At 44.7% G+C, this 24902-nt stretch overlaps 1 protein-coding gene across 1 annotated transcript in view; it reads right to left on the minus strand.

Annotated features, from left to right (window-relative positions):
* Positions 1-24902, minus strand: part of nek11 (NIMA-related kinase 11) — a 275408-nt gene that overhangs the window by 152600 nt on the left and 97906 nt on the right. Inside the window, exons 3-7 of the mRNA XM_078200740.1 lie at positions 21527-21645; positions 17117-17181; positions 13080-13206; positions 1850-1999; positions 1681-1759 (exon numbers count right to left, since the gene is read on the minus strand). Coding sequence (XP_078056866.1) covers positions 1681-1759; positions 1850-1999; positions 13080-13206; positions 17117-17181; positions 21527-21645 — 540 coding nt within the window. The remainder of the gene's footprint in view (positions 1-1680; positions 1760-1849; positions 2000-13079; positions 13207-17116; positions 17182-21526; positions 21646-24902) is intronic.

Below are 24902 nucleotides of genomic sequence, written 5' to 3' on the forward strand. Positions count from 1 at the left end.
GTGCATCGGGCTGTGCTAAATTCTCCCTCAGTGTAGCCGAACAGGCACCAGAGTGTGGCGACTCAGGGATTCTCACTGTAACTTCATTGCAGTGTTTATGTAAGCCTACTTGTGACACTAAATGAATAAACTTTAAAAAACTTTCCCAGAACTGGGAAAGGGGAAACAGTTTTGTAAGGCCAGGCTTTTGGCTGAGTTTTAGCCACGAACCACTTCAGGGAACAAATACTGCGTCAAGCAAGCGTGACGGGGCAGAAGCCATAAGGAGCACAGAGTGGAAAGCTAGTCACAGAGTCTTGTGATGTCAGGGTTAAAATCGGTAAACTTAAAATGCATCAATTTTAAAATAATGCAATTGAACATTACAATAGTTCATCATTCTGAAAGTCAGTATTTTTATTCTTTTGCAGGTTGTGGGCCTGACTGGCTAGGCCAGCATCCGTTGCCCATCCCTAATTACCCTTGAGAAGATGGTGGTGAGCTGCCTACTAGAGCTGCTGCAGTCTGTGTGGTGTAGGTACACCCACAGTGCTGTTAGGGAGCGAGTTCTAGGATTTTGACCCAGCGACAGTGAAGGAGCAGCGATTATATTTCCAAGTCTGGATGGCAATGTAGGATTGAGGGGGACCTGCAGCTGGTGGAGATCCCAGATCTCTGCTGTCCTTGTCCTTCTAGATAGTAGAGGTCACGGGTCTGGAAGATGCTGTCGAAGGAGCCTTGGCGAGTTGCTGCAGTGCATCTAGTAGATGGCACACACTGCAGCTACCAGTGGTTGTCAGAGTGACTGCATAAGGAGGCAGATGGGGTGCCAATTCAGTGGGCTGTTTTGACCTGGATGGTCCTGAGTGCTGTCGGAGCTGCTCTCATCCAGAGAGTATTCCACCACACTCCAGCATTGTAGATGGTGGAACAGACTTTGGGGATTCGGAAGGTGGCTTACTCACCACAGAATTCCCAGCCGCTCACCTGCTCTTCTGGTCATTGTATTTATGTGGCTGGTACAGTTCATTTTCTGCAAAAATACAGGTGTCACATAGGACATATGGCATAGGAACAGACCATACGGCAAAACCAGGCCTCACCAGCGTTTATGTTCATCTCAAACCTCATCCAGTCTTTCTTGATCTAACTCTATCGTCAGAATCAGGTGGCACAGTGGCAGAGTGGTTAACACTGCCGCCTCACAGCGCCAGGGACCCGAGTTCAATTCCCGATTTGGGTCACTGTCTGTGCAGATTCTGCACAGTCCCCCCTGCAGGAATTTTACCGCCCAAGGCCAACAGAGAATGCCGTATGCGAGCCTCGAATACCGGCACCCGTGTCTGCGTGGGTTTCCTCCGGGTGCTCCGGTTTCCTCCCACAGTCCGAAAGACATGCTGGTTAGGTTTAGCTGTGCGAAATTCTTCCTCGATATACCCGAACAGGCGCCGGAGTGTGGCGACTAGGGGAATTTCACAGTAACTTCATTGCAGTGTTAATGTATGCCTACTTGTGACACTAAATAAACTTAAAGAAAATCTTAAGAACCGTATTCCCTTCTCCTTCATGTGTTCGTCTAGCTTTCCCTTAAATACAACTGAATTATTCGCCTCAGATGCTCCCTGGGGTATGATTATTTGAAAGCTGGAAGGATAAGCATGAGGCAGCGCAGAGAACTTGAGTCGCTGTTTACACATTTACCTGGAGCTGCTGATCAATGTATGGAAGCTTGAGAATTTCCGCAGCTGACGGGCGATGTGATGGATCCTTTCGCAGCATGCTGTGAGGCAGAAAGAGAGTGTGATTATGGAAATATACAGTGGCGGAGACAAGCTGACAGGACTTTATTTTCAGTTGAAAGCGCACAAACCTTGTCATGACGGCATTCAGCTCGCTGGAACACCTGTCTGGCAATGACGGAGTCTCTCCGTCCACAATCTTCAGCACGACTGACATGAAGTTATGTCCCGTGAATGCATGATCCAAGCAGCACATTTCATATAAAATGCACGCCAAAGACCTGGGAGAGATGAGAGGATACCGTCTAATGTACTGATACACTTAAACTGTGCAGCAAAAAGAGAATCACTGAAGTCCAAAATTGAATAAATGCCTATTTGCATTGGGACTAAGTACAATGGATTTTAAACTAAATTTGGGAATTTTCTCAATAGACAAGAATCCCCACCCCGATCCTATTCTATGTTTCTGTTTATTCATTCACAGGACGTGGGCGTCGCATTTATTGCCCATCCTTAATTGCCCTTCAACTGAGTGGCTTACTAGGCTGTGGATCTGGAGCCACATGTAGGGCAAAGCAGGTGAGGGCGGCACGGTGACACAGTGGTTATTAGCACTGCTGCCTCACAGCATAGGGTGGGGAAAGAGGGCCTTGGTAAGATACTCGGGCAGAAAGTCAGTGCAGACTCAATGGGCTGAATGGCCTCTTCTGCACTTTAAGGATTCTATGATTCTACTGAGTATGTGCATCGGGAGTTATGTCATAATTATGTCCTATCTGGAGAGGATCTCCAAGAAGATCGCGCATATTGACACAGATCTCAGGTTTCGCAATAAAAACACATTCCAATCTGTAATTATCATGCAATTGAGTCTGTGTCTATATATGCCGTGCTTGTGAACCTACCTCTCCACTCACCTGATGAAGGAGCAGTGCTCTGAAAGCTCGTGATTCCAAATAAACCTGTTGGACTTTAACCTGTTGTTGTGAGACTCCTTACTATAATTATGTCACTCACAGGGAGAGTTGAGTGGGAACAGTCTAAAGTAGGAGCTGGAGCTATGTCCTGGTGATCTATAACCTCGTAACTAGTTATGTTGATAAAAGTATTTTGTAGCCAACATAGGAAAAAGGAGCAGGCGTAGGCCATTCGGTCCCTCTACCTACTCCACCCACTCTACACAATCATGGCCAATCCCCTATTTCAATCCCATAGTCCAGTGCTCTCCCCATACCCTCTGACACCTTTGCCTCTAGACAGATCCCTTAATTACAGTAAGACACCCAACGCCTCCTGAGACATCTCAACACGAACAGTTTTTCTACATTACAACGGTGGCTATACGTCACAAAGTACTTTATTGGCTATAAAGCACCTTTGATTTGATTTGATTTGATTCATTATTTTGTCACATGTATTAGTATACAGTGAAAAGTATTGTTTCTTGCGCACTATGCAAAGCATACCATTCATACAGAAGGAAAGGAGAGAGTGCAGAATGTAGTGTTAGTCATAGCTAGGGTGTAGAGAAAGATCAACTTAATGTGAGGTAGGTCCATTTAAAAGTCTGACGGCAACAGGGAAGAAGCTGCCGTCAGGGGTGGTGGAGGCGAACTCAATAGGGTCTTTTAAGAGCCTCCTGGATGAGTACATGGAGCTTAATAGGATGGAGGGTTATAGGTAGGTCTAGAAGGTAGGGATGTGTTCGGCACAACTTGTGGGCCGAAGGGCCTGTTTGTGCTGTAGTTTTTCTATGTTTCTATGTTTCTAAGCTGTTCTTGAATCGGTTGGTACGTGGCCTCAGACTTTTGTATCTTTTTCCCGACGGAAGAAGGTGGAAGAGAAAATGTCCAGGGCGCATGGGGTCCTTGATTATGAGATGTGAGACATCTAGTGGTTGTGAAAGTACTGTATAAAAGCAAGTCTTTATTTTTTTAATGATGTTTTTCCAGAAGTTTAATGTCCTGAAAATGCATAACATCTGGAATTAGAAAGAGAAACTCGTTACCACATGCAGTGACTGAGACAAATAGTATTGGTGCATTTAAAAGCAATACAAACAGAAAGGGCTGGAATGGCTGAGCAGATCTGGCAGCATCCGGGGAGAGAAGCAGTGTTAACGGTCAGAATGTTCTGGCCATTCACGTCCCACCGTCACTGCAGGCGAGGACTGGAGAATTTGGAGAGAATTTTCCGTTCACCGCAGCGGGACTGGAGAATACCGGAGAATACCGCAGCGGGACTGGAGAATACCGCTGGCGTGAACGGCTGCAAAGTTCCAGCCAACGTATCAGCTCTTGGGCATCCTATTTCAAACTCGCTTCTGAAGACAGGTCACCAACCTGAAATGTTAACTCTGTTTTTCTCTCTCTCTCCAGATGCCACAAGACTTGCTGAGTATTTCCAATGCTGTCTGCTTTCACTCCGGATTTCCAGTGTCCAAACTTCTCTGCTTTTGTATTTTAAACTCACAAGGCAGACACGTTTCGTTATATGTTAACATCCCCAACAGAAAGTGCAACTGAGGTGAAGGATTGGAATGGCCAAAGATGCATCTCAAAAAAGGAAAAATATTCTAATCAACTCAAGATTAGCCATGAAAAAAAAGCTATGAATCCTGAAAGGCGACATCGCTCCAACTTTGACATACGAGAGAGTGTTGGACAGTCAGTGAAGGAATGCAGAGAAGAATGGAGGCTGCAGAGTTCGGGTTTTTGGGGTGAATAATGAAGATTTCTCAGACAAGTTCCAATACCAGTGACGAGGCGCTGGTAAAATCTGAGAGCAAAAGAATTCTGTGATCCAGATCGGGAAAAGAAAATTGGAATTTCTTGGGCATGGGAAAGATCGATGGTAAAACACATCGAGGTAGACAAAGTACGATCTTTCTAAAGAGCCTCGCAAACTGGTTGAATGCACCACCAACGAAGATGATCCAAGGCTCCAGAGCAAGATTAAAATGGAAGCCCATGGTTGCCAATGCAAAGGGAAAGAGAGAAAGATTTTATTTTATTTATATAGGAATTGCACAAACACGCTAAGTTTAAGTTGATTTATTAGTGTCACAAGTAGGCTTACATTAACACTGCAATGAAGTTACTGTAAAAATTCCCTAGTGTCCACACTCCGGTGCCTGTTCAGGTACACTGAGGGAGAATTTAGCACGGCCAATGCACCGAACCAACACATCTTTCAGACTGTGGGAGGAAACCGGAGCACCCGGAGGAAACCCACGCAGACACGGGGAGAACGTGCAGACTCTGCACAGACAGTGACCCAAGCCAGGAATCGAACCCGGGTCCCTGGCACTTGTGAGGCATCAGTGCTAACCACTGTGCCACCGTGATGCAGGATAAAAATATGTGGAGGAAAATAACAGAAGGATATATCAAAGGGGGCTGGATGAAGAAGGGATGGAAAGGGCTTATGTGGAGCATAAACCCAGCATAGAGCTGTTGGGCTGAATGGTCTGTTTCTGTGCTGCAAATATCAAGTAATGTATGAATAGAACATCTGTAAAGACAAGGGAAAAATGCAATTCCTGCATTACAGAAGGTGAGGCAGAATTAAATTAGAATCAGCCCACAATGTACTAATGGACAGCTTTGTGATCAGATGATGTATAATCTTCACTAACACTGCATTCTATTTCCCAAAGGTATTTTTATTAGCAGCAAGTGAGAAACCAGATTAGATTTTTTCTGGAAGGAAACTTTGCCAACAACACTGAGAGCAGATACCTTGCAAAATATGATTCATCCAAGGCCATCTAGCAATCTGGCAAAGGCTGCTCGCTCACTTTTATAAAAATCTGACAAGCCGTAAACAGACCTGAAAGCTCCCAAAATCCCCAAGTGGCCGCCTTGTCACAAATCCTCATCTGGTTTGCAATTTTAACACCTGAATGTGCAATGTAATGAACTCCAAACACACACTGACCGCACCCGAGTGACCGGCCATGTTACAGCAGCAGCGACACTAACTGCGTCCTTTGCAGTTGTCCAGAATCTGGGTCAAAACCTGCAGGAGTGCGAGAATGCCCAGCCCAGGACCAGAGTTAGAACAGGCAATACTGTTCTCTTCCTGTGGGGGAGCACTTCAGCGGTCACGGGCATTCAGCCTCTGATCGTCGGGTAAGCCGGCGTTGGACTGGGGTAAACACAGTAAGAGTTTTAACAACACCAGGTTAAAGTCCAACAGGCTTATTTGGTAGCAAATGCCATTAGCTTTCGGAGCGCTGCTCCTTCGTCAGATGGAGTGGAAACCTGCTCTCAAACAGGGACAGCCTAAACCGGGATGTTGGGTTTATGTCACACTATCAGTAACCCCCACAGCTTGCCTCCTGGACTTGCAGAATCTCACTGGCTGTCCTGTCTGGAGACAATACACATCTCTTTAACCTGTGCTTAATGCTCCCTCCACCCACATTGTCTGTATCTTTAAGACCTGGTTGGCTGTAGACACTCGCATTCTAATCAGTATTCTGTAACTTGATTTTGTGTCTCTGTGCCCTGTTTGAGAGCAGGTTTCCACTCCATCTGACGAAGGAGCAGCGCTCCGAAAGCTAATGGCATTTGCTACCAAATAAACCTGTTGGACTTTAACCTGGTGTTGTTAAAACTCTTACCCTGTGTTTACCCCAGTCCAACGCCGGCATCTCCACATCCAGAACAAGAAGCAGAACCACAGTCAGAAACAAAACTGTTCCCAGAGACAGAACCATAACCAGAAATCGAACCAGCCTCAGCCCAGACCCTCCCCACCCCCATCTCCAGGGCACCTCCACCCCCAACCCCACACCTTCCCCACCCCCAGCCTCAGGTTAGGTTAGGGGGATTGGCCATGCTAAATTTCCCCGTGTCTGCGTGGGTTTCCTCCAGCTGCTCTGGTTTCCTCCCACAGTCCAAATATGTGCGGGTTAGGTTGATTGGCCATGCTAAATTGACACTGGTATCAGGGGGATTAGCAGGGTAAATATGTGGGGTTACAGGAATAGTGCCTGGGTGGGATTGTGGCCAGTGCAGACTTGATGGGCCGAATGGCCTCCTTCTGCACTGAAGGGGTTCTATGATTGGACAACAATGGTGTGGTTGACCATGTGAAAGGTCATAGATAGGTCAAGGAGGAAAAGCAAGCGAGATTACAGTCAGCGAGAACATGGTAGGTCTCTCCAATTACTGTGACAGAAATGAGGAGATTGAAATATGGAGCTGTGGGACTGATTTGGGAGGTGACAGCACACACAAGGACTCAGCAGAGAAAAGGGAGGATGGATATTGAGTGGTAGTTTGCAAAGGTATCAAGACCAAATCTCCAAAGTTACACAATTCTTGGAAATGATTATTTCCTCGTTTGAAGATATTAAGAGTCACATTCCTACTCATGACCTCCCCGATCCATCCGCAGTTCTTAATAAGCAAATGAAAGAAAAACATCGGCAACAAGAAATAATTCATGGCCAAATGATTAATGTTGGAAACCTCTGCTCATTTCCAGCCCGATTTATAATGGGACTCTAGTTATTATTGTGTCAAAATAAAAGCAAAATACTGCGTATGCTGGAATCTGAAACAAAAACTGAAAATGCTGGAAAATCTCAGCAGGGCTAACAGCCTCTGTGGAGAGAGAATAGAGCCAACGTTTCCATAAGACCATAAGACCATAAGACATTCGTCAGGGCACCGAAGGGTCATCCAGACTCGAGGCTGTCAGACCTGCTGAGATTTTCCAGCGTTCACTGTTTGGGGTATTATTGTGTCAGTTGTGGCTCTGTGGTGAGCATTCTTGTCTCTGAGTCAGAAGTTTGTGAGTTCAAGTTTCGCCACAAGACTCGAGCACAAAAATCTAGGCTGATACTCCATTGCAGTGTTGAGGGAGTGCTGCATGATCAGAGACTTGTCCTTCAGGTGAAATGTTAAACCAGGTCTGCTCTCTGAGTTGGATCTAAAATATACCTTGGCACTAGTTCACAGAAGAGTCCTGGCCAGTATTTATTCCTCAATCAGCATTGTAAAAGTAGATTATCTGGTAATCATCACACAGCTGTTAGTGAGAGCTTGCTGTGCACAAATTGGCTGCTGTATTTCGTACGTTACAGTAGAAATAAACTAAATATTTGAGGCCAAAAGCTTGCGTGATTTCGAGAAGAAGTAGCTCTTGGGGCTAAAGGGATGAAAGGATGTGGGGGCGAAGGCAGGATCAGGATACTGAATTCGATGATCAGCTATAATCAAAATGAATGGCAGAGCAGGCTCGAAGGCCTACTCCTGCCTCTATTTTCCACGTTTCTGAACTTCGAAAGCGCCCCATTAGCTGTGAAGTGATCTGAGGTGACCAGTGAAAGGTGCCATATACACTTGCTTTGCTTCTTGACGTACCAGGTGTGACCACTTCTCTGAGGCAATACTTCCAGCTAATCCATTCAGTTTACCATCCAATATCGTGGAGGTGAAAAAAAAAGTGCTGTTTGGATATTGAAAAATTAACAAAAAGCTGAATTCAATTAAATTACATTTTTGTAAAAGAAATGCTACCCACACGAAAACACATCCAATGTTTCAAACATATCCAATGTTTTGTACACACAGTCTGGGTAGCAAACAGTAAATGTGACATATTGAAAAGTAAGTAAAACAGAAGGGGAGAGATTCGATTGAACTTCTCTGACTCAGGAAGAAGTATCAGCATAAAGCGATTAAAGATCAACCAGAGATATTGGAATCTTTGAAGGGAATCATTTAAACACATTCACGCACGCCACAAAATCAAAACTCGCTCAGTTTCCTGCCTTCACTTTTGTTTCTAGCTGCTTACGATGTGGCAGTAATTGCGAAAATTACTCTGATTTTTAGGCTGAATACAACTTCTTAGAATCATAGAATCCTACAGTGCAGATTGAGGCCATTCGGCCCATCGAGTCTGCACCGCCCACAATCCTACCCAGGTCTTATCCCCATAACCCCATGCATTTACCTTAGCTAGTCCCCCTGATGCTAAGGGGAAATTGAGCATGGCCAATCCACCTAACCCGCACATCTTTCGGACTGTGGGAGGAAACCGGAGCACCCGGAGGAAACCCACGCAGACACGAGGAGAACGTGCAAACTCCACACAGACAGTGACCCAAGCCGGGAATTGAACCCGGGTCCCTGGCGCTGTGAGGCAGCAGTGCTAACCACTGTGCCACCGTGCCGCCCCCAACTTCTTGTTTTGAGTGAGCCAAGCTGGGGTATGACTCTGTCATTTTTACGTGGCATTAGGAGCAGAAGTAGGCCATTCAGCCCCTCACATCTGCTCCACCGTTTGATAGGATGATCTGATGGTGGCCTTAACTCCACTTTTCTGCCTGGCCCCCCAATAACCCTTGAATCTGTCGATCAAAAACCCGTCTCATTCCGCCTTGAATATATTCTGTGGCCCAGCCCCCACTGTTCGCTGGGAAATCTGAGATTTCCAAAGACTAATGGCCCTCTGAGGGAAGAAATTCCTTTGCATCTCTATCTTAAATGAGGGCCCTTATTCTGAAACCGTGCCCCATGTTTCTGGATTCCCACGAGTGGAAACGGCCTCTCAGTAATTATCCTGTCAAGCTCCTCAGAAGCATAGAAGTTTCAACATGATCACCTCACGTTTCTTCCAAACCCCACACTCTGCTCAACCTTTCCCCATAACACAGCCCCTTCATCCACAAATCATCCCGGTGAACCTTCTTTGAACTGCATCCAATGCAAGTATGGCAATCAAAAGTGTGCACGGTACTCCAGGGTGGTCTCACTAATACCCTGTGCAGCTGTAGCAAACCTTCCTCAGTTTTCTACTTCATCCTCCTTGCAATAAAGGCCAACATTCCACTTACCTTTCTCATTATTTGCCGTGCCTGCGTGCTGACATTTTGTGATTCCTGTGCAAGGGCGCTAGATCCCTCTGGTGGCACAGTGGTTAGCAGTGCTGCCTCGCCGCACCAGGGACTCGGGTTCGATTCCTGGCTCGGGTCACTGTCTGTGCAGAGTCTGCACGTTCTCCCCGTGTCTGCGTGAGTTTCCTCCGGGTGTTCCGGTTTCCTCCCACAGTCTGAAAGACGTGCTGGTTAGATGCATTGGCCGTGCTAAATTCTCCCTCAGTGTTACCCGAACAAGCGCCGGAGTGTGGCAACTAGGGGATTTTCACAGTAACTTCATTGCAGTGTTAATGCAAGGTTACTTGTGACACTAATGAATAAACTTAAACTCTACCACAGAATTCTGCAGTCTCTCTCCATTTAAATAGTATTCTGCTTTTCTATTCTTCCTGTCAAAGTGGACAACTTCATATTTTCCCCACATTATACTTCTTTCTGCCAATTACTGTCCCATTCACTTAACCAGTCCATATTCCTTTGTGAAGTCTTTGTAACCTCCTCACAGCACAGCAGGGGGACCAGGATCCCTTGGCTTGTTGATTCCTTAAAGCATGAAGTAAGGCTCGAGAGGTACTCACTCTTATGAGTGACAGCAGTAACTGCTGTACAGAGTTTTGTGGCAAATTAAGCAATATTTGTGCAATGAGAGATTTGTTCTGGCTTTCTTAACCCATTCATCAGTTATAAACATTTCTGGGGAACTATCATTACAACAGTTATATGTGCTATTCCATTATATAAATTGCATTCAAATGTGTAAGTGCATTAATATGAATCCTGAAAGCATTCTATTAATTTGTTATCACAGTTTCCGAGGATTTCCTCCCTCATTAAAAAAAATAGGGTGGCACAGTGGCTAGCCCTGCTGCCTCACAGCGCCAGAGACCCGGATTCGATTCCAGCCTCGGGTCACTGTCTATGTGGAGTTTGCACGTTCTCCCAGGTCTGCGTGGGTTTCCTCCAGGTGCTCTGGTTTCCTCCCACACTCCAAAGATGTGCAGGTTAGGTGGATTGGCCATGCTAAATTTCCCCTTAGTGTCCAAAGATGTACAGGTTAGGAGGATTGGCCCCTTAGTGTCCAAAAATGTGTAGGTTAGGTGGATTGGCCATGCTAAATTTGCCCTAAGTGTCCAAAGATGTACAGGTTAGGGGGATTGGCCATGCTAAATTGCCCCTTAGTGTGCAAAGATGGGCCATGCTAAATTGCCCCTTGATGTCCAAAAATGTGTAGATTAGGTGGATTGGCCATTGTAAATTGCCCCTTAGTGTCCAAAGATGGGTAGGTTAGGGGGATTGGCCATGCTAACCTGCTCCTTAGTGTCCAAACATGGGCGGGTTAGGTGGATTGGCCGTGTAAGTCCGAGGACTGCCAGCCCTTTAAATGTGTTCGAACCAAGTTTGATACAAGTTTAGTAAAACGTCTGTGATTTTCAGTTACTGCAACTTTGATATCATAGTTACACAACATGTTCCCTCACCCATCACCGAAATATATTTGAAACCATCTTATTGCAGGAGCCAATTCCTTTTGTTCTTTAATTTTTCTACAATTTCTGTATCAGACCAATATCAATTGCACTATCCACAGTCCATTGCTTCTTTATTCCTCTCGCCCAGTGGCAGATTATCATCCTTCCAATGGTTCCAGATACCATCAGTCCCTTAAAATCTATACTGAAATGTGTCTGAGTGAAGGTAAGGGCAGAGCAGGGGAAAGGGTTGGTTCATTTGTGTGACCCTTTGTAATTATTAATGTAAATGCATTAAAAATATTAAATAGAGTGGCAAACAATTTAAGCTTCAAATAGCGAGGCTTAGTCCCATTAAATGGATTTGCAACAAGCTTTGAATTCATCATACAGAGAGGTAGACAGTTGCATGGGTAAGATGGGTATAGAGGGATATGGGCCAAACGCGGGCAATTGGGACTAACTCAGTGGTTAAAAAAAAGGCGGCATGGACAAGTTGGGCCAAAGGTCCTGTTTCCATCTGTTTTTCTGTAAATCTGTTTAAAACCAGTGTCTCTGAGGAGGACCATGAGAGGATGTACTAATGTCACTGTGTATGCAATGTGGGGTAATGCAGGCAGGGGTTAGGCATAGCAGAGTGGAATCATTGATTTTCTACCTTTGCACAAATGAGTGCGGGGGTAGAGGGTGATGCAGATTTTGAGGTTACCAACAGGGGTGGAATGGCCTGTTCCTGCTCCTTGTTCGTACGTTCACATTGGCAGCCATCTTGTGTCGGCAGGAGACACCGTGTTCTTACACAATGCCTACCATTCAATTCCACCAAATAAACCAGCTTCCCCCAATCATATTGTAGCTGGAGTCCCTCTCGATAAGGATCAACTACAAAAGGTCATGAACGAAACTCAGTCCATCACTCAAACCAGCCTCCAATCCATTGACTCTGTCTATACTTCCCGCTGCCTTGGGAAAACAGCCAGCATAATTAAGGACCCCACACACCCCGGACATTCTCTCTTCCACCTTCCTCCATCGGGTAAAAGATACAAAAGTCTGAGGTCACGTACCAACTGACTCAAGACCAGCTTCTTCCCTGCTGCCATCAGACTTTTGAATGGACCTACCTTGCATTAAGTTGATCTTTCTCTACTCCCTAGCTGTGACTGTAACACTACATTCTGCGCTCCCTCCTTTCCTTCTCTATGAACAGTATGCTTTGTCTGTATAACTCGCAAGAAACAATACTCTTCACTGTATGCTAATACATGTGACAATAATAAATCAAATCAAAATCAAACATCCTGGTTATGACTGTCACACTACATTCTGCACCCTCCCCTTTCCATCTCCCCTATGTACTCTATGAGAAGGGAGGATCTGGATGAATTAAGAAGTTGGTTAATAAATGGCAAATTGTTTTCAATCTAGATAAAGGAAAAATAATAAATATTGGAACAGATAATACGGAGGCACACACGGGGCTAAACCGAATGGCTTTAGAAAATGGGTGCAGCACATTCCAGTTAACGCATTTGATAGTTGATGGAGCACTTACTCCCAGGGAAAAAGGTACAAAAGTCTGAGGACACGTACCAACCGACTCAAGAATAGCTTCTTCCCTGCTGCCATCAGACTTTTGGATTGACCCAACTCACATTAAGTTGATCTTTCTCTACTCCCTAGCTATGACTGTAACACTACATTCTGCACTCTCTCCTTTCGTACGGTATGCTTTGTATAGCGCGCAACAAACAGTACTTTTCACTGTATCCCAATACAAGTGACAATAATAAATCAAATCAAATCAAACTAAATTAAATCAAATCAGTCTTTGAACGGGTTAACAAAATAAACAAACCCTCCACGGACAAATGAATCCGAGGGAAATGCTTAGCTGAACGAAAGTAGATCAAAAGAACTGCAGGCATGACTTTGTCGTATCCTGCCAGCCTCGGAAATAATTTCATCAGAACATACCAACTACCCACTCACCATATGTCAGACTTGGAATCGTAACCCTGGTGACTAAGGACCTCTGGACTCATATAGTAAGGCGTTCCGGTGAAAGTCGTTGCCAAGTCACAGGAGCCCATCAGGAACCGAGAGACTCCAAAGTCTCCTTGTTTTGAAAGAAAAAGAGAAAAATTATTTATCATTCAGGAAATCGAAATCTGGGTGAGAAATAGATGGCCAAGTTTTAAGGTGGCAAAAGTTAAAGGAGAATAGACAAGCCACACCATCCATTTCATGGCCATTTTTAACGGCCCTTTCAGCAAGAATCATAATTAGTCTCCCACAGTGTTCATCTGGTGGGCAGAGCTCTTGGAGGAGCTCAGGTGAGTGCATCACCTGGGCAGGGGGGTGGGGAGGGGAAGGATCATGCCTGGCCACCACCCGGGCACTGCCCCCTGGCGTGAACATTGGTGCATTGGAGCAGCCTTTGAAAATGGCGGCCCAAACTTTTAAAAAATACATTTCTGAGCTCAATCAGAGCCCACTCCACCAGGATGGTGCTGTGGGACCCCCCTGGATGTTTTTTTTCCATGTTCCCAGTGATACAGGGGAGGCAAAGGCTATTGGTGCTGCCAGCTTCATTGCTACTTTGCCCGCCCACTGTCATATCCAGGTAAACTCCCACCCTCTGTGCAAGAGAATGAGTTTTGGAGTCAGATAAAATCTCCATCCATCGATGTTGTAGTTTTGATGAAGTTAGTGCTTGCAATTCTCTTTCACAGAGAGCAGTGGAGGCTGAATCATTGAACACATTCAAGAATGTTGGCACGGTAGCACAGTGGTTAGCACTGCTGCCTCACAGCGCCAGGGACCCGAGTTCAATTCCAGCCTAGGTCGCTGTCTGTACATTCTCCCTGTGTCTGCGTGGGTTTCCTCCGGGGGTTCCAGTTTCCTCCCACAGTCCAAAGATGTGCAGGTTAGGTTGATTGGCCTTGCTAAATTGTCCTTTGTGTCAGTGGGACTAACAGGGTAAATATGTGGGGAATAGGACCTGGGTGGGATTATTGTCGGTGCAGGCTTGATGGGCTGAATGGCCTCATTCTGCACTGTAGGGATTCTATGGAAGTCTGACAGAGTGGTTACATGCAACACACAGAGACAGAGAGATATCCACACAACGCAAGATAGACTGAATTGACGCTACTCTTCTTTCACATTACAAGCAAACATCCGCAGGAAAATCACCTGTCTCTTTGTCCCCAAGAGAAATCAAGTTAGAAACAAATGATGCTGCTGATTTTCAATGTGGTATTAAATTGATGGCCTTCCTTGCTCCAACTCCTACAAAGAATGTAAACATCTGTATGTGTCTACAGAGTCACACCCACTGACAGCCTAATGCCAGCTCAGTTCTAACGTCATTGAAAAGCCAATGCAGAAACAAGATTATATAACCGATAATAAACTCGGATATTGCTGGAAATACTCAACCCAGTCCGGCAGCATCTGTGGATTGAAAGAGTTAATGGCCGGAATTCTACCGTCCCGCCAGCCACAGAATCAGAGCGGGCGAGAGCGGGCAACGTCCATCGGCCACCCAGGATTTTACCCAGATTCGTAAAATCCTGCCCAACATTTCCAAGTTAGTTTTGACGGCTCTTGACCTGAAATGTTAATACTGTGTCTCACTCCAAAGATGTTGCCAGAGCTATCATAGAATCAGAAAATGGCTGCGGTGCAGAAGGATGTCACCAAGTCCATTCTGGTTCTGTGTGATTTAGCTAGTCCCGCTCCCCTGACCTGCTGAAGGTTTCCAGCATTTTCAGGCATTGTTTCAGATTTCCAGAATCCACGGTACTTTGCTTTTGTATTGATATAACAGGGAGATCTTGTGGCACAGTGGCTAACATCCAGAGCTCTGGGTTCAAGTCCCACTTCAGAACTTGATGTCCAAGGAAGATGCATTTCTAATTGTGACCAATGGGTTAACTATCAGTCTGTAAATCCTTGCACGGCACCCAATGGGGGAGGGGCAGTAAGAGTAGGAGAGTTTCCTGGTCAGCCATATTGCAGAGGGAAATGGTAAACCATGACAATAGTTTGCCTCCCATAATCATGGACCAATCCAATGAAAGCCTGTGGTTGCCAATGCCCTGTTGGGGCATGGTACCTGATGGAGGAGGATTAATATAACAAATCTTGGATCCACTTAGATCATAAGACGTAGGAATAGAAGTAGGCCATTCGGCCCATCGAGTTTGCTCCGCCGTTCAATGAGATCATGACCACTCTGATGTGATGATCCTCAACTCCACTTTCCCACCTTATCCATATAACTCGATTCCCTTACTGGTTAAAAATGTCTGTCTCAGCCTTGAACATACTTAACATCCCAGCATTTACAGCCCTCTGCGGGAAAGAATTCCACAGATTCACTATCCCCTGAGAGAAGAAATTCCTCCTCATCTCTGTGTTAAATGGGTGACCTCCTTAGTCTGAGCTTCTGCCCTCTGGCCCTAGACTCTCCCACATGAGGAAACAACCTCTCAGCATCTACCCTGTCAAGCCCCGTGAGAATCCGATATGTCTCAATAAGGTCGCCTCTCATTCTTCTAAACTCCAAAGAGTACACGTCCAACCTACTCAATCTCTCCTCGTACTAAAATCCCTCCATACCAGGGATCAACTGAGTGAACTTTCTCTGAATTGCCTCCAATGCCAGTGTATCAATCCTTAGATAAGGGGACCAAAACTGTTCACAGTATTCTAGGTGTGGTCTAACTAGTGTCTAGTATTAGCAAGACTCCCCTATTTTTATACTCCATTCCCTTTGAAATAAAGGTAATTTATTCCCATTTCCAGATGACTGCGAAATGAAAAATTCTTGAGCTGTGTGCAGTTCTCTTATTTCATGGAACTATTAACAAAGCACCCTTATTATTTGCCTGATGATTTACCAGAGAAGAATATTTCGGAATGTAATGCGTGCTTATTCACATCCGTCATAAAGGTTAGCAATGTAAGATGTGATGTAGCAGAGAAACATGTCTAGTTATGAAATGTTTGAGTGCCAGTTCCTGTTCAGGAAATATACCTTCTACTTTTGGTTACCAGCTTAAGCCTGCCATAAAATGCTGGGAGCCAAAAGTAGAACAAGTTGTATCAGTGATAAAGGAACTACAGGTGCACAGATCATTGAAAGTGGCAACGCAGGTGGAGAAGGTAGTCAAGAAGGCATACGGCATGCTTGCCTTCATCAGCCGGGGCATTGAGTTCAAAAATTGGCAAGTCATGTTGCAGCTTTATAGAACCTTAGGCTACACTTGGAATATAGTGTTCAATTCTGGTCGCCACACTGCCAGAAGGATGTGGAGGCTTTGGAGAGGGTACAGAAAAGATTTATCAGGATGTCGCCTGGTATGGCGGGCATTAGCTATGAGGAGAGGTTGGAGAAACTTGGTTTGTTCTCACTGGAACGGTGAAGGTTGAGGGGCGACCTGATAGAAGTCTACAAGATTATGAGTGGCATGGACAGAGTGGATAGTCAGAAGCTTTTTCCCAGGGTGGAAGAGTCAATTACTCGGGGGCATAGGTTTAAGGCGCGAGGGGCAAGGTTCAAAGGAGATGTACAAGACAAGCTTTTTAAACAGAGGGTGGTGGGTGCCTGGAACTCGCTGCCGGGGGAGGAAGTGGAAGCGGATACAGTAGTGACTTTTAAGGGGCGTCTTGACAAATACATGAATAGGATGGGAATAGAGGGATATGATCCCTGGAAGGTTAGGGGGTTTTAGTTCAATCGGGCAGCATGGTTGGTGCAGACTTGGAGGGCCGAAGGACCTGTTCCTGTGCTGTAATTTTCTTTGTTCTTTTGTTCTTTGAAGTGAAACTCGAGAGAGACAACAAGTTTGGCAGGTAATTAACTGGTGCTTATTTGGCTGACATATCAGAAGAGTATATTTGCTGCAGAAGTCCAGATGTGCCATGTTTATATCTGAAGTTGCAGGGCAGCGCACTCGATAAAGCGGGGGATAGAGGAAGACGCATTGAGTACAAGCACAGATTTGGGCAGTCCTTACCTATTTTTACAAGATTATTTTTTAAGAAGATGTTGTTGCTTTTCAGGTCTCTGTGAAGTATTCTTCTGTAAAGAAAATCACACCGTCAGTGGCGTCACAGGGTTTATAAAAGAAAACGGCTTCCTGTAGCTAAAAAGGACAAAAAATGTGTCCAAATAATAAAGTAACTATAAATAGCTGCTTCCGCTGAAGCTTGTGGCAGGATTATTTGACGATTATAACAATGACTGCATAAGCTGTAATGAACAAATGCTTATTTTTTTTCCCAATTAAATGTCTTCATCTGCTTGTTTGGAACAGCAGTCTACCAACTCTCCAGTCGATGTGATTTGATAATTGCCTAAATCAGAACCACATTCAGCTGTCATTGCTAAGAGCTTTCTTTAATGAAAAAGAAGGACATTTTGACAGCAACCCAAGAAATAAAATGCTGCTCAACTCCCCTCTCTGCTCAGACTTACAAAATGTACAGTGTCTCCATGGCACTCCTTCAATGCCCAGGAGCACTCAGTAGACACCAGTTCAAAGTTCTTGCTTGTAAATATACCCTAGTATATTTTCAATGACTTCCGCATTCCTGATGTGCTCCCAACATGGACACTTTAAAGGAAACCGGAGATTGAGTCAAAAGAAACTCAACAGTTCATCAGAATTCCTTCTTTCATCCATCAGCCATGATCCCGTTGAATGTTGGCACCATTGCGAGGGGCTGAATGGCCTGCTTCTGTTCATATGGCCTCAGAATAGTACGAAAGAGTCAGATAAATAATGAAGGAGATAGGCGGATGGTCAAATCAGTCAGTAAATAGCAGTGTTAGCTGTGGTTCAATGATCAGCACTCGTGGTTTCGAGTTACCTGCTGAAAGACTTCAGCACAAGAGAGTGCTGTAAGCGAGAGAATGTAGTTACCGAGAGAGTGTTGTTACTGAGAGAGTGTTGTTACGAAGAGAGTGTTGTTACCGAGAGTGTTGTTACCGAGAGAGTGCTGTTACTGAGAGAGTGTCGTTACCGAGAGAGTGTTGTTATGGAGTGTTGTTTCCGAGAGAGTGTTGTTACTGAGAGAGTGTTGTTACTGAGAGAATGTTGTTACGAGAGAGTGTTGTTACCGAGAGAGTGTTGTTACCGAGAGTGTGTTGTTTCCGAGAGAGTGTTGTTACTGAGAGAGTGTTGTTACTGAGAGAGTGTTGTTACTGAGAGAATGTTGTTACGAGAGAGTGTTGTTACCGAGAGAGTGTTGTTACCGAGAGAGTGCTGTTACCGAGAGAGTGTTGTTACTGAGAGAATGTTGTTACGAGAGAGTGTAGTTGCCGAGAGAGTGTTGTTACGAGAGAGTGTTGTTACCGAGAGAGTGTTGTTACCGAGAGACTGCTGTTACCGAGAGAGTGTTGTTACCGAGAGAATGTTGTTACGAGAGAGTGTTGTTACCGAGAGAGTGTTGTTACCGAGAGTGTTGTTACCGAGAGAGTGCTGTTACCGAGAGAGTGTTGTTACCGAGAGAGTGCTGTTACCGAGAGAGTGTTGTTACCGAGAGTGTTGTTACCGAGAGAGTGTTGTTACCGAGAGTGTTGTTACCGAGAGTGTTGTTACCGAGAGAGTGTTGTTACCGAGAGAGTGTTGTTACCGAGAGTGTTGTTACCGAGAGAGTGTTGTTACTGAGAGAGTGCTGTGACTGAGAGAGTGTTGTTACTGAGAGAGTGCTGTTACCGAGAGAGTGCTGTTACTGAGAGAGTGTTGTTACAGAGAGAGTGTCGTTACCGAGAGAGTGTTGTTACCGAGAGAGTGTTGTTACCGAGAGTGTGTTGTTTCCGAGAGCGTGTTGTTACTGAGAGAGTGTTGTTACTGAGAGAGTGTTGTTACTGAGAGAATGTTGTTACGAGAGAGTGTTGTTACCGAGAGAGTGTTGTTACCGAGAGTGTGTTGTTTCCGAGAGAGTGTTGTTACTGAGAGAGTGTTGTTACTGAGAGAGTGTTGTTACTGAGAGAATGTTGTTACGAGAGAGTGTTGTTACCGAGAGAGTGTTGTTACCGAGAGAGTGCTGTTACCGAGAGAGTGTTGTTACTGAGAGAATGTTGTTACGAGAGAGTATAGTTGCCGAGAGAATGTTGTTACGAGAGAGTGTTGTTACCGAGAGAGTGTTGTTACCGAGAGTGTTGTTACCGAGAGAGTGTTGTTACCGAGAGTGTGTTGTTTCCGAGAGAGTGTTGTTACTGAGAGAATGTTGTTACGAGAGAGTGTAGTTGCCGAGAGAGTGTTGTTACGAGAGAGTGTTGTTACCGAGAGAGTGTTGTTACCGAGAGAGTGCTGTTACCGAGAGAGTGTTGTTACCGAGAGAATGTTGTTACGAGAGAGTGTTGTTACCGAGAGAGTGTTGTTACCGAGAGTGTTGTTACCGAGAGAGTGCTGTTACCGAGAGAGTGTTACCGAGAGAGTGCTGTTACCGAGAGAGTGTTGTTACCGAGAGAGTGCTGTTACCGAGAGAGTGTTGTTACCGAGAGAATGTTGTTACGAGAGAGTGTTGTTACCGAGAGAGTGTTGTTACCGAGAGTGTTGTTACCGAGAGAGTGCTGTTACCGAGAGAGTGTTGTTACCGAGAGTGTTGTTACCGAGAGAGTGTTGTTACCGAGAGTGTTGTTACCGAGAGTGTTGTTACCGAGAGAGTGTTGTTACCGAGAGAGTGTTGTTACCGAGAGTGTTGTTACCGAGCGAGTGTTGTTACTGAGAGAGTGCTGTTACTGAGAGAGTGTTGTTACTGAGAGAGTGCTGTTACCGAGAGAGTGCTGTTACCGAGAGAGTGTTGTTACTGAGAGAGTGCTGTTACCGAGAGAGTGCTGTTACCGAGAGAGTGCTGTTAATGAGAGAGTGTTGTTACGGAGAGAGTGTTGTTACCGAGAGAGTGTTGTTACGGAGAGAGTGCTGCACTCCTGGAAGTGTTGCCTTCGGATGAGAAGTGTGACTGAAGTCCCATCAATTCAGGTGGAAATACTGACCCTGTGTCACTATGTTGAAGAATATTAATGATTTTATCCCTGGTGCCTTGGCCATACTTATCCCTCAGTCAACATTAATAAAAAGACAGATGATCTGCTCGTGATCAGATTGCTATATGTGGACATTTGCTGTGTACAAGTTGGCTTCCACGTTTCCTACATAACAACCGCGACTGTACTTCAAAAGTACTTCATTATGGCCATAAAGTGCTTTGGAACAACCAGAGTCATGACAGATACTATGCAAATGTAAGTTTTTCTTTTCCATTCATCTCAATATGATCAAAGGCTGGTTAAAGTTAAAGTTTATTTATTAGTCACAAGTAGTCTTACATTAACACTGCAATGAAGTTACTATGAAAATCCCCCAGTCACCACACTCCAGAGCCTGTTCGGGTACACTGAGGGAGAATTTAGCATGGCCAATGTACCTAATCTGCACATCTTTGGACTGTGGGAGGAAACCGGAGCACCCGGAGGAAACCACGCAGACATGGGGAGAATGTGCAGACTCCACACAGACAGTAACCCAAGCTAGGAATTGAACCCGGGTCCCTGGCGCTGTGAGGCAGCAGTGCTAACAATTGTGCCATCGTGCCACCCGGGCGGCACGGTAGCACAGTGGTTAGCACTGCTGCTTCACAGCTCCAGGGACCTGGGTTCGATTCCCGGCTTGGGTCACTGTCTGTGTGGAGTTTGCACATTCTCCTCATGTCTGCGTGGGTTTCCTCCGGGTGCTCCGGTTTCCTCCCACAGTCCAAAGATGTGCGAGTTAGGTTGATTGGCCATGCTAAAAGTGCCCCTTAGTGTCCTCAGATGTGTAGATTAGAGGGATTAGCGGGTAAAATATGTAGGGATATGGGGGTAGAGCCTGGGTGGGATTATGGTCGGTGCAGACTCGATGGGCCGAATGGCCTCTTTCTACACTGAAGGGTTTCTATGATTCTATGAAGAAATGGACCAGTGAATACGTGGAAGAGCAGACAGGCTACGGGAGCAAGTCTGAATACTGAATGTCGTTCTTTGGCCCCGTTATTAAACTGAGTATACAGTTGTCAGAGATTTCTCTCATCTAGTTTAGTGGTGCTTTAGTTAAAATGTTTAAAATAAATAAGACACATGCTTGAGCTAAAAAAAGTCTAGCGGGAAAGGCGTAATGTGTTCAGAATGCATGATTTCAGGTGATCTTGGACATTTTCCATAAATATACAAAGATAATATAACATATATAAAGATATATGAAATGGTCATTTTGGCAGATTAACCCTATAAACAGTTCTTAATCCTGCTATAAAGTACACTTTGTAATAACCTTGTCACTAAAACATAGCATCAAACAAAAATGTATTATTTATGATTAATATCGTGCTGTATTAACGGCTGCAAAATTCTTCACCAAGTAGAAGTCGATGTGGAATTGTACCTCTCGTGCATGTACTGAGCTCCCAGCAGTAACTGAATAAACCACTCCATGACCTGGCTTTCAGCAAACGTCCAATCAGCTTTCCTGTAATCTTCAATTCTACATTGCAAATCTCCACCCTGAGAACATCAAAGACAAAGCAGAAGCTCAGGTTAACCAAATACTTCATCCAGAGTAACATGCTGGCCGCTGTCGCTGGAAATCTGCAATAAAGACAGAAAATGCTCCATATATTCAGCAGCTCAGGCAGTGTCTGTGGAGAGAAAGACAGAGATAATGGCCGGAATTTGACCAGCACACCCGCCCCGGATGATTGGCAGACCCCCAATTTTATAACCAGGTTTGGCGGGGGGAGGGGGGGGGGAGGGGAGGTGGGAGGGCACAGGGAAAGGGGTACCCTGTAAAATCCAATCCCATGACTCGGTAACAGTAGATGCACCCTTTTAAGCAGACAGAACACCACAAAACATGGTATTATTGTAGTTGCTCCAATAGTTAGAATGTTTGCTATGCTGATAGTTTCTAGTTTTGCCGAATCATAGAATCCGACAGTGCAGAAGAGGCCGTTCAGTCCATTGGGTCAGCACAGACTCTTGAGAGAGTATCTTACCCAGGCTCTCCCCCCCGCCCCACCCTATCCCCATAACCCCACACATTTCCCATGGCTAATCCAGCTAACCTACACATCTTGGGACACTAAGGGGCAATTTAGCATGGCCAATCCACCTTACCTGCACATCTCGACAAGAGAGCAGGATGTTGTGTTGAAATGACAAGCGATTGGAAGGTCTGGGACTTGCTTGCAAACGGATGGAAGGTGTTCTGCAATGCAGTCACTCAGTCTGCATTCAGTCTCTCCAAATGGGTTTAATTTAATGTTTCTGTGCCTGGAAGGGTAAAAACCTATAGTTAGATTCAAGCTGGACAAAGGTATTTGTATGTTGGTGGTTGGTTCAGTTCCAATTGTGTTTCTATTGTTTCTAGAGAGAGTAACGGCATGAAGAGTAAATAAACTAGCAATAGTCACTTAGCAACTGGAGGCCTTGTAAGGTAGAAAAGTTTTTAAGTTTTAGTTTTAGCTGGATATATTGCAGTTGAAGAAAGAGATCAGGGAGTGAACATCTCTCAACTCTGCCAGGATAAAGACTGGACAGGACGGGAGCTGCAAAGAGGCGGATTTCACAAAGAACCAGCTACTGTCCAGATAACCAGGGAATTGAGACAGAAAGAAAGTCTTAAGATGATTAAAGTTAAAAGAACAGGGACCAAGATATTGTTCAGAAGAATTCAATGAGGAGTAAGTAAAGTGTTCTGAGTTGAAGAGAATTGCAATAATCAGATTTAAAGTGGGAAAGCAGACTTCAGGGGTAAATCAAAAACTTGATGTCATTTTAATAGAATCTGGGAATCGAGTTATCAAGTCAAAGAAATCCTAAAGGGGGGTGATGTAAAACCTGGATATTTGATCCACTGTTAAAAGAGGATTGGAGACATTGTTTAGAATAGCTATTTGGAAAACCTGGACTAAATTTCAGAATGCAAACTGCAAATGGAAAGCATCATTGTGAAAGAATATTTTAAAGTGTGTTTTAGGAGTGGGGTTTGGAAACTCTCATGTGACAATCATCTGAAGGGGATTTTGAGAAGAAATCCACAGACACAAACTTGAGTTCAGAGCGGAGTGTATTTGACCACAGCCACAATCTGTGTGTTTAAAGGGACTTTGTGGCAATGGGGCCATTGTAGCTTAAGATGCACTTTGTAATCATGTTAATTTTAAAATCTGTCTGTATTTGTTAAACTAAAGGGGGAGTAAAGGAGTATGAAAGTATTATCCAGTTTTTTCAGTTAATTTTCTTTTTCTTGTTGTTGAAACTAATTAGCTGCCCTGTGTCTCTGGTCCACTCACCTGAAGAAGGGGCTCAGAGCCTCGAAAGCTTGTGTGGCTTTTGCTACCAAATAAACCTGTTGGACTTTAACCTGGTGTTGTTAAACTTCTTTCTCTGGTCCTCCACATTTTCTCAAGAAAAGTAAAAGTTTGGGTCTTTTGAGCCAGGGTTCCATTCTGGGATCTCCCCATCCAGTTATATCAACTGGGATTATAGCAGTCGGAAGTAGGAACAGAAGGAGCAGCACTTTAATCATAAAAAGTTAATGTGCAGGTGCAGCAACTAATTAGGAAGCAAATGGAATCTTGTTGTTTATTGCAAGCGGAGTGGAATATAAAAGTTGGGATGTTTTCCTATAGTTGCCCGGGGTGTTAGTGAGACCACAGCTAGAGTTCTGTTTACAGTTTTGGTCTCTTTTTTTTAAAGAAAGGACATAACTGCATTAGGTGCAGTTCAGAGAAGGTTCACTTGACTGATTCCTGGTATGAGGGAGTTTTCAAATGAGGGAAGGTTGAACCTGTACCCATTGGAGTTTAGAAGAATGAAAAGTGATCCTCTTGAAACATACAAGATGCTGAGGAGACTTGACAATGCGGATACTGGGAAGATTTTTCCCCTTGTGTTAGAGACTAGGACTGTTTAAAAATACCAGTGGCCACCATTTTAGATGGGGAGATTTTCTTTTTTTCTCAGAAGGTTGTGAGTCCGTGGAACTCTCTTCTCCAGAGAGAGGTGGAGGCCGAGTCATTGAATATTTTTAAGGCTGTGTTAGATTCTTGATTGACAAAGGAGTCAAAAGATATGGGGGAGGGGGCAGGTAGGGAAGTAGAGTTGAGGCCACAAGCAACTCAGCCATGGTCTTATTGAATGCCAGAAGGGCCAAATAGCCTACTCAAGCTCCTAATTTGTACGTTCATTTGAGGTCATTCAGCCCCTCAAGCCAGTTCCATCATTCACTGAGATCACGTTCGATTTGCGACCTAACTCCATCTAGCCACCTTTGTCCCATATCCTGTGATACCTTTTCTAAAAAAAAAGCCAATCTTAGTTTTAAAATTTGTCTCTGCCATTTATTCCATCTAATTGCTTCGAAAGCTATTTGTCTTGTCAAGTGATTGCTTGGAGATTTCTTTTAGTTTTAGTGTTAAGATTAACAGTCAATTTAACATCAGTTGCTGCTTATGGAGGAGAGTTTCAAACATCCACCGCCCTTCGTGATTAAAAGTGTTTCCTAATTTCACTTCGGAAAGGTCAGTCCTAATCTTTTGGCTGTGTCCCCCTCGCTACTCCCCAACCAGTGGAAATAGTTTCCCTCTGTCACCCCAAATGTTTGCCTTATTAGTTTCAAAAATTTGATCAAATGTTTCTGGCTGTACATTGTTATTTTCCAGCCCACTACGTTTTACCTGATGTCTGTTGTATGGGATGTGTTTGCGGTTAACTGCACTGCCAGTTCTTCAGGACCTTCAGCCCATTTTATAATCTGG

This window comes from Mustelus asterias, chromosome 2 (genome assembly GCF_964213995.1).
Source record: "Mustelus asterias chromosome 2, sMusAst1.hap1.1, whole genome shotgun sequence".
NCBI lineage: Eukaryota > Metazoa > Chordata > Chondrichthyes > Carcharhiniformes > Triakidae > Mustelus > Mustelus asterias.